General features: G+C 47.1%; 3 protein-coding genes across 3 annotated transcripts in view; 1 reads left to right on the top strand and 2 right to left on the bottom strand.

Moving 5' to 3' along the window:
• Positions 1–393: 393 nt before the first annotated feature.
• LOC310805728 (DENN domain-containing protein 1B-like) lies at positions 394–2,828 on the top strand (the record flags this gene model as incomplete). Its single annotated transcript, XM_083671528.1, has 4 exons — positions 394–465; positions 1,242–1,464; positions 2,272–2,541; positions 2,703–2,828. The coding sequence occupies exons 1-4, from the start codon at positions 410–412 to the stop codon at positions 2,826–2,828; spliced, it is 675 nt and encodes a 224-aa protein (XP_083527654.1). The 5' UTR covers positions 394–409.
• Positions 2,829–5,478: 2,650 nt separating this feature from the next.
• Positions 5,479–10,090, bottom strand: part of crb1 (crumbs cell polarity complex component 1) — a gene marked incomplete at its 5' end in the record, with an annotated part of 23,415 nt that continues 18,803 nt past the window's right edge. Inside the window, one exon of the mRNA XM_083671527.1 lies at positions 5,479–8,885. Within this exon, the coding sequence (XP_083527653.1) occupies positions 8,664–8,885 (222 nt within the window). The 3' untranslated portion in view covers positions 5,479–8,663. The remainder of the gene's footprint in view (positions 8,886–10,090) is intronic.
• Positions 9,418–10,090, bottom strand: part of LOC310805461 (uncharacterized protein) — a 2,642-nt gene continuing 1,969 nt past the window's right edge. The window contains exon 3 of the mRNA XM_083671164.1: positions 9,418–10,066. Coding sequence (XP_083527290.1) covers positions 9,827–10,066 — 240 coding nt within the window. The 3' untranslated portion in view covers positions 9,418–9,826. The remainder of the gene's footprint in view (positions 10,067–10,090) is intronic.

Below are 10,090 nucleotides of genomic sequence, written 5' to 3'. Positions count from 1 at the left end.
AGAGAGGTAGAGACACACACACACACACACACACACACATACATACAGACACAGACACAGAGACACACAGTGTGTGTGTAGTAGTGGAAGGCATGTTAATAAGAGGCCCAGGGCTGGGCTGGGTTCCCAGGGGGAGGCCAGTGTGCCGTGAAGCCTCTCTTCTTTAATTCCTCCATAAACATGTTATGCACAGGTGGCTTCTAAACACAAACAGGACCAGAGGTAGCCGTCACCGAGCTGGACCAGGCACTACACACTGACACCACAGAACCAACAATGACCATCACACACACGCACACACACACTGTACTACCATCTCACACACACACACACACACACACACACACAATGTACTACTACTACTAACCCTTTGTTTTCTGAATTCCAGCATAATCTCATCAAGTCCCCCATGAGCATGGGCTGTCCTGACTTCGCTGATGACGACGAACTGGACACTGCCAGCAAGTAAGGGGCCCCCATGAATATGAAATGATGAACATGATCACATTTATACCAATACAGGGTGACCTCCTCCAGTGCAGTTTGGTTATGCATGTGTACAAATGAGTTACGGTCAGTATTGACCTGAAAGGTCGTGCTTCAGTTATTTGAAAAAGAACAGTCAGTTTGCTACACCAGGTTCTTATGAATGGTGTACGGTACATCAGCTTGCTCCCACTTGATCATTGTCTTAGCAATACTGCCCTCCGGTGGTCACTCAGAGGCGAGGCCATGATTTCTTTAGTATTTGGCACTGAATGTCTCCTGAAAATGTCCAAGTGTTTTTTTTTTTTTTTTTTGTTTTTTTTGCTATTTTGTTAATATTTTGCTTTTTGTAATTTTTTTTGTTCATATTTTGCTTATATAATATATTGTTGTTTTTTATGTCCCATGGACCAACCTCACCAAGTCAATTTCCTGTATGTGCAAATATACTTATATAAACATACTACCAAATAAAAACATTCTGATTCTGATTCTAATCAGTTCCCAGTAAACAATTAATGGACGTCTGCACTGATGAACTATTTATAGTGTTTTGTTGGTATTTTCTGTCTTCTCTGCCGTCTTATCTGTTACTAGTGTAAAACATTTGTACATACTCCGCTAGTGGAGGCTGTTGGAGGTAGAAATCGGAGGATGGGCTCGTTGATACCATTCCTTCTCCCCTCTGATTTCTACCTCCCCCAGCCTCCCCTGCTCCACACACCTCTGTAGTGACGTGATCTAAACTCCCTCAGGATCTCGTCTGAGGACAGCGGCGAGGTGCGGTCGTACACAGAGGACAGCGACGACTCCTATTCGCTGGAGCTGGACGCAGACTCCTCCCAGGCGGGCCAGATGAACCTATTAGAGGAGATCCTGGACTCACTGAGTACCACCAGCACAGAGCAGGGCAAACTCAGCGCTGCCAAGAGTCTGGACTTCTTCAGGTCCATGGATGACATCGACTACAAAGCACCGGTAAGACAAACACACCAAACCACTCAAACCCTAACCCCAGATAGACCATCGACCATCACACTAAACCACTCAAACCCTAACCCCAGATAGACCATCGACCATCACACTAAACCACTCAAACCCTAACCCCAGATAGACCATCGACCATCACACTAAACCACTCAAACCCTAACCCCAGATAGACCATCGACCATCACACTAAACCACTCAAACCCTAACCCCAGATAGACCATCGACCATCACACTAAACCACTCAAACCCTAACCCCAGATAGACCATCAACCATCACACTAAAACACTCAAACCCTAACCCCAGATAGACCACCAACCATCACACTAAACCACTCAAACCCTAACCCCAGATAGACCATCGACCATCACACTTAACCACTCAAACCCTAACCCCAGATAGACCACCAACCATCACACTAAACCACTCAAACCCGCTGATGACGACGAACTGGACACTGCCAGCAAGTAAGGGGCCCCCATGAATATGAAATGATGAACATGATCACATTTATACCAATACAGGGTGACCTCCTCCAGTGCAGTTTGGTTATGCATGTGTACAAATGAGTTACGGTCAGTATTGACCTGAAAGGTCATACTTCAGTTATTTGAAAAAGAACAGTCAGTTTCCTACACCAGGTTCTTATGAATGGTGTACGGTACCCCAGATAGACCATCAACCATCACACTAAACCACTCAAACGCCAGAGTGGCAGGAGTGGAAATGTGAGTTAACAACATTGTGTGTGTGTGTGTGTGTGTGTGTGTGTGTGTGTGTACACACCTCTGTTCCAGAACAAGTCCAACAAGTCCAGTGAGAGTAACCTGGCCCAGCTGTGTTCCAGTGGTGGTAGTGGTGGTGGGGGGTTGGTGGGTGGTGGGGGTGGGGGAGGCGAGCAGGGGGGCTGGAACCTGGGCCAGGACGACAGTGCAGTCCATGGGAAACACCTGCCCCCCTCCCCACGCAGACAGCCCAACAAGAGCAGCCTGAAGGGGCTGCAGGACCCCCCAATAGGCCCAGCCCCAGCCCCAGCCCCAGCCCCAGCCCTAGCCCAGGACAGCAGTGTCCCCCAGCCCCAGCCCCAGCCTCAGCCCCAGCCTCAGCCTCAGCCCCAGCCTCAGCCCTGTCTCCACTCCCCAGAGGAGCCTTCTCTCCCCTCACCTCCAGGAGCACACCTGGGAGATCATGTCTCCTCATACTCCCCGTCATTGTCCCGTGGCCCCAGACACCCCCCACCACTGACACCCCTTTGCCCCCCTGCCCACACCGCTCCACCACCTACCTGCCCCTCCACCTACTCCCTTCCGCTGGCCCGCGCTCGGGCCCCATCCGACCCCCACCCCAGCCCTGAGCCCCAGCCCCAGACCCAGCCCCAGACCCAGCCCCAGACCGCCTCTTCCAGCATCCTCCGGAGGAAAGTGCTGTCCAAAGAGATGGCCAGGCAGTACCAGGACAAGGCCCCCCAGAGGCAGCGCAGCCTGGGCAGCCAGGATGGGCAGGGCAGGGGCAAGGCCAAGCACCTCTCAGTGCTGGTTCCCTGGGAGAAAGAGAGCTCTGAGAGAAGAGGCCTGGACCACAGCCAGAGGAGTGAGGACCAGAGCCAGGACCAGGGTAGGGACGCGGAGGCCGAGGCCTCGGAGAAAGGCCTCCTGGAGGAGATAGAGTCCATGTGTCGCCTCAGCTCTGCCTTCCAGACCAGCCTGCAGCTCTCCCAGGTCCACTGCAACACCAACAACAGCCACCACACCCATAACAAAGCCAGCGACAAGTCCTGAGACACGGGCAGTGCTCTTTGGGTAGAGGGTTGCCCTATAGGTACCCATCCAGGATCAGATGACCCTCCCCCAACCCTAACTTTAACCATGAGAGGGACAAACGTTTAAAAAAAATAATAAGAATAATAAAAAAAATAATAATAATCAAAAGATCTCTGATCAGTGTCTACGGGGTGACTTCATCCTACACCGGTCAGGGACAGGAAGTCACAATCACTCGGCAGGAAACAGGAAATGAAGAGTGCGTATCGCCCCGATCCGACTCAATGTGAAATGTGACTTTCATGACTTTACTTTGTATTAATTTCATCCCTGTGATGTTTTTTTTAGGGGTTTGAGTTGGTTTAGAGTTAATAGACACTGGCCAACGTGTCACCGTTGCTTATAACATCCTCCAGAATTTAAAATATCCATTCAAAAAAAATACTAAAAGAGTGAAAAAACTGGGTCAAAACAAGGGAAATCAGACTTATCCTCCCCAGCAAACACAGAGACACTTCAGTACTGAAAGGGTTAAGAAGGGATGACAGTCACACGTCTAACCCTGTGATGGATTTGCACTCCTAGGAAAAAAAAGAAAAAAGGGTACCGTTTAATCATTGTAACATGGTACTGATTGATCACTGTGTTTGTTTTGTTTTGTTTTAAGCAGAACTCAATCAGATCTTCAAGTGTTGTTAAGACACAACGCAAGCCCTGCCTATTTTGAATTCTTATCGTTTTGTAACGCGATGCCTTAAAAGAAAACGGAGGTGTGATTTTCCTTTTGGCCACGCTCAGTCTTAATGAATAGAAAACTAGAACAGTTACTCTGGGATCATTTAGATCCACAGCATCAGACTGGTTCTAGATCCCACTCTACTGGGTTCGGTGAGCCGCCAGCTTTCTGACTGTCCGTAATGTAAAGATAGTTTAATAATATATGTTTGTGCTGAGAGAAATGCTGCTTAGTTGCATTCCAGGTAGTAAGTAACCAGAGGTTTATATATTTAGAGATGTATTTTTCTGATGAGTTTCTCAGGATGCCCCAGTCGGTCCAGGAAGGAGAGGAAGGAGTGTAAATACAGATGAAATGAATGAAACAGAGAATCCTATCCATTTATCTTTCTCTCTCCTGCTCTGTCTACTCACTCCCCCCCCCCTCTCTCTCTCCTGCTCTGTCTACTCACTCCCCCCCCCCCCCCCCCTCTCTCTCTCTCCTTCCTTCACTTTGCATCTCCTCATCATCTCACCCCCTCTCCTCCTTTCAGTCTCAGCGGTAGATAACACACACACACACACACACACACACACACACACACACACACACACACACTCAAGTCTCAGCTGTGTGTGTGTGTGTTCGTACCAAAGGAGCCAAAGGAAACGCAAGCTTTGTCCCACTCTGAGATAATGGAACCACAATGTTTTAATGGAAAAGCTTGAGATGATTGTATGAAGCAATAGGGTTCTCCTCTGAGGGGTTCTCCTCTGAGGGTCTACGGATGTACTCAAAAGAATCTCCTGTGGAGAGAATGCAACCCACCCCCCACCCCCACCCCCCAACCCCCTCTTGATGATGTCCAGAGATGGTGGTTACTGTGTTACTTACCACGAACAAACAAAAATAGAACAAAAGTATTTTCCCCATTCGTGTTGCGATTCTGTTCACGATGAGCTGAGCCTCTCTACGCTCAGGATTCAAGCCTCGTATGATTGGCTGTGACACTTTAACGGTAACTTTCACCCCCTCCTGAGCGCTGTTCCGCGGTAACGACGAAGTCGTAAAAGCGCTTTAGAAAGAGCCCTCGCCTCAGCAATTAATTTGGGTTTGAAAGGACGCATGTAAAATGTATCTGCCTGCCTGCTTTTACAGGATGTTTTTTTTTCACTTTTTTTTCCACTTTGGCCCTGATTGGAAACACGTACGGTTACTATGCAAATCCATGTACAAGTTCCTTGATTTAATTTGACCATTTTTGACACATTTGATCACATTTGGACTGATCTTTAAAGGTACAAATACAATATACGGTACTTAACTTATTGACATAGATACATTGTAAAACACGCTGGGACTTGTGGCTACCGTGCTTTCTTCCTTGTAGTCCTAATGTGTGTGTCAGTGGAGGCTGGTGGAGGCAGAAATCGGAGGGCGGGCTCATTGTAGTGCATGGAACCGAATGAGAAATGGTATCAAACACACTCATTGCATTCCATGTATTCCAATGAGCCCGTCCTCCGATTTCTACCCCCGCCAGCCTCCCCTGGTTTGTATCCATGACTGAAGGCGCTGTGCCTTATGTGAGTACCACCTAGTATGACCACCACGGTATTAAGAGAGAGGAGGCAGTGGCCAATGCTTCTCAATCAGTTAGTCCTCTTCACATTTCAAGACTTCTGCTGTATGCACATGTACAGGCACTTGTCCAGACTGCCACGAGTGGAAATTAGGCCCTTCACGGTATTTCTAGAAGTCCATTAATTCATGAAATACAGGCTTAACCAGACCCCGCTAGACTCTCTCTGTTGTGTGCTTTCTATGTTTGATTGTTTTAACATTTGTGGTAATGAAGCCTTTTTTTTTTTTTTTTTTTTTTTTTTCATTTTGATGATCCTCTCATTCTGAACCAATGTCAAGACTGGGACACGACAAGGTTTTTCCTGAAGTTTAATCTCGGAAGTTTGTTTCATGATGAAAGTTTATTTTCGATGTATTTTTTGCTGGCTTAAGTGTATTTTACATGGATAGTATATCATCGGTATGTTACATTGTACACATGACTGATGAACCAGACAACTAAGATTTGAATGTCTTAGATTTTATTTTTCCATAGAGCCTCTAACGTGTTAAAGAAGGTTATAAAAAGCGTCGGTCATCCCACCATACTCACATACAGTAGCATGTCACGGCATTTCAGCCAGTCAAAGAAGGAGATGCATACTTTTTCAGTTTCTTTGCATGTATTTAATATGTTATTGATTTGTTTTATTCCTGTTTTTGAAGGTTTCTTCCGGAATGTTCCCCACTGGTGTGTTCTGGGTATCTTACGTGTTTCACTACTTGTTTTAGTGTTTCGTGAACTTCGTCAGATCAAGAAAAAGCTAGCATCGGGTATTGTAGTATTCTCAAATCTCTGCACTTGCCTTGCAAATTTGGTGTTAAACTGTTGTTGTTATTTGTTTTGTTTTTTATTCGTCTCAAACTGATTTCTTACTGATTCACTGCATACCCAAGACTACTGTATCTAACCTTAGTGGTTTGTGATGTTCTACTGGAGCGGTGTGTTATTGGCACCTGCTGTAGAGGATCGTTGGAGGCTGGTTTTATCTGTTCTGACAAGCTGGTGATTTTTATGACTGAATGTCTGCTAACCCTCTCACCGCTTACTGACTGATCCAGGGGAACAAGGAAGGAACAGCCTCTGTCCTCTGTGTAAAGCTATCATTCTCTCCACTGTGCTGATATCATGTCATGTAAAAGATCAAAACACAAAAAGAGACTTTGTAAAGAAGCCACTGATTGTAAGAATGTCCTGTTACATTGTGAACGTTATTGAATGACAGAAGGAAACCAGTTGAGTTTGTACTCAGGCACTCAGACACAATGTAGGTGTGGGAGGAGTCTGTCAGTGAGGTTGGGTTGATCTACTGACCGATCCTATTTCATTGCTGAGTTAAAGTGCTTTGTGACGTGCTTCAAGGTCGAGACAATGAACAGAGACATTTTACTTATTTTAAAATGATTTCTTATTTCTTCTTCTTTGTTTTGCCATGTATTCAGTGTAGTGACAATACTTGGACTAGCGGTACAGTACAGGCTCGTTTCCCAGACAGAGATTAAGCCTAATCCTCGACCAAAATGCACCTTCAATGGAGATCTTCTATCGATTTGAAAATGTAATTTACTGTAGTCTAGGACTGGGCTTAAGCTGCGTCTGGGAAAGCGGCCCAAAATGTTTTGTTCACTTTTGCAACTGGCCCCTTGGCTGCGTACTGTAATGGTTTCAATATGTGATACTGTACTGTATGCAACTTACTGAACTCTGGATGATTACGGGCTCACTTGCTTGCATGGTCTCAATGCAGAAAAACTGTCTTAAATAACAATTTAGGTCAATCTAATGTGCTGTTGAGTGAATGGTACATTCTGTAAGCACTGTGAACTGAAAACAATAAATGATATTCATGTTTATGCAACAATCTGCGGTTGTCTTTGTGTGTTGACTGTTACAGTTCATACGGGAGATTAATCTCTGACTCTTTAGCTGACCTTTAGCTGACCTTTAGCTAGGCCTAAAACATGCATCAGAGAAACAGATATTCCTTTTTCATGCAGTAGATGTCACCAGTTCTACACGTATCAGCTCACCGGAGACCCTGTGGAAGGGAACCAGGGGTCAAGGCAATAAGGTCACAATGCACTCATCTGGTGAAGCACATTCTGGAATTCGACATCTATGTAGAAAACATTTGATAGCAAATGTATGTAAATGTATTACTGTCGTACATTGAGGAAGCAGGTGGAGTAGGGAGACATTGATACACCAACGGCTTTTCTACGTCAGAGGAAATATACACAATGTTCAAGTCCACCCTGAGCTACAATACACACAGGTCTTCAACTAAGCTGGTTCCCAAAATATGTAATAAATTAACACACAAATCAAAGCACTTCAACAAGGTTTTGCTATTTACAGCTGTCTAAATCACTGATCAGTAGAAATAATTGAAATGCAGTATTATGAGATACAAATCTATTCTATAGTAACAATATATACAAACGATATCATTCGACACGTTGATTCTGTGTGTGTTTCCTTACAGCTGACGCATCAATTAGGACATGCAGAGTAGAACTATTGTATATCCAGTGCCAAGACCTTTAAAACATTTTTACATTTACATTTAAGTCATCTAGCAGGCGCCTTCATCCAAAGCAACTTACAGTAAAAGTACATTTGTTTAAGTAAGTGAATCAACTATACGTCATTGTAATTAAATCCTTTGATAAGAACAAGTGCCACTGGCACCTTTAAAAAAAATGGAAGCCCTCTTTACCGATCTATCTAGTGCAGCAATGTATCTCCTGTTGTTCTAGAATTGTGTCTCATCAGGGGCAATTGAAAATGAAACGTATTTTGACAGAAACCATAAGATGGAGTCGAGCAAAATGAGTTACTACTATGGCCATTCAGAAGAAAACTGACCGTACATCCAAAATGAAGAATCCCTCAAAGTGATCTGATTCCCCAAAGTCTTAGTGGGCCAAGTTCCAAACTGTATTATGTGACGATGTGGGCAAGGGATAGGTTTGGAATGTGGCCCCTGTTGAGTTCCCCTTGCAGATTTTATAGTCATCAAGGAAGGACTTTAGGATAGAGTTGGGTGGTTGATTGGTTTGGAATGGGGCCCGGTTCCGTCGGTGTGTTTCATATGAGTCTCTCCATGGGCGGCGGCTGGGCTATGTTCCACATCTCTACACGGGAACCCTCCTTCTCCTGCCGGCTGGGGCTGTAGGTGCCGTGGTTGGCTCGACGGTTGAGCACCACCATCAGGCCAACGGAGGTAATGACCAAGACCAGGACCAGGACCACCACAGACAGCAGGCTCACAGACAGCAGCAGGTCAGAGGCCAGACCCTCAGAGGTCAGCTAGAGGGAGGGAGGGAGGGAGTGAGGGAGGTGGGAGGACAGAAGGAAGGAGGGAGGGAGGATGGGAGGACAGAAGGAAGGAGGGAGGGAGGGAGGGAGGAGGGAAAGACAGAAGAAAGGAGGGAGGGAGGATGGGAGGACAGAAGGAAGGAGGGAGGGAGGGAGGCAGGAGGGAAGGACATAGGGAAGGAGGGAGGGAGAGAAGGACAGAAGGAAGGAAGGAGGGAGGGAGAAGGAAGGAAGGAGGGAGAGAGAGAGGGAGGGAGAGAGGAGAGAAGGAAGGAGGGAGGGAGGGAGGGAGGAGAGAAGGACAGAAGAAAGGAGGGAGGGAGGGAGAAGGAAGGAGGGAGGGAGAGGGAGAAGGAAGGAGGGAGGGAGAAGGAAGGAGGGAGGGAGAGGGAGGGAGAAGGAAGGAAGGAGGGAAGGAGGGAGGGAGAAGGAAGGAGGGAGGGAGAAGGAAGGAGGGAGGGAGGGAGAAGGAAGGAGGGAGGGAGAAGGAAGGAGGGAGGGAGAGAGAAGGAAGGAGGGAGGGAGGGAGAGGGAGAAAGTTGACAGGGCAGGCAGAGGTTAGTGATGGTTGGTAGAGGAATGAAAGGGGAGCATTCATTTATTGAGTTGTTTTTTTTGCTTCTAGCGAGCAGAAGTGACCTAAACATGACCTTCATAAGAGGAAATATAGTAGGCCTTACACAACATACACACACACACACACACACACACACACACACACACACACACACACACACACACACACACACACACACACACACACAGGCCTACATTACACACACATTCTCTATCTCTCCCAACTCTCTCATTCTCAACACAGGAATCTCTCTCTCAGACACTCACACATGGTAATACTACACACACTCTCTCTCTCACACACACACACACACACTCACACACACACACACACCCTCCCCTCTCTCCTGGCTACGTTACACAAGGCGCTCCACTCGCGCCGCCAGCGTCAGGATGGCTCCGTCCCCCGGCCCGGCAGGAGGGGCGGGATCAACAGGAGCCTCGAGTCGCTGCGGACCGAACGCTCCCTCCATCTGCCGCCTCTCACGCAGCCTGGCAGCGGCCAGCGCCAGCGCCAGCGCCAGGGCTATCGCCATGCCAACCAGACAGGGTGCCAGCACAGCGGCCACCCGCGAGCCGTGTGGAGCACGCTCCATCTGCGGAGAATCACACACACACAC

The sequence above is a fragment of the Argentina silus genome (assembly GCF_951799395.1).
Source record: "Argentina silus genome assembly, chromosome: 6".
In the NCBI taxonomy this organism is placed as follows: domain Eukaryota; kingdom Metazoa; phylum Chordata; class Actinopteri; order Argentiniformes; family Argentinidae; genus Argentina; species Argentina silus.
This window is presented reverse-complemented; position numbering and strand designations above follow the sequence as displayed.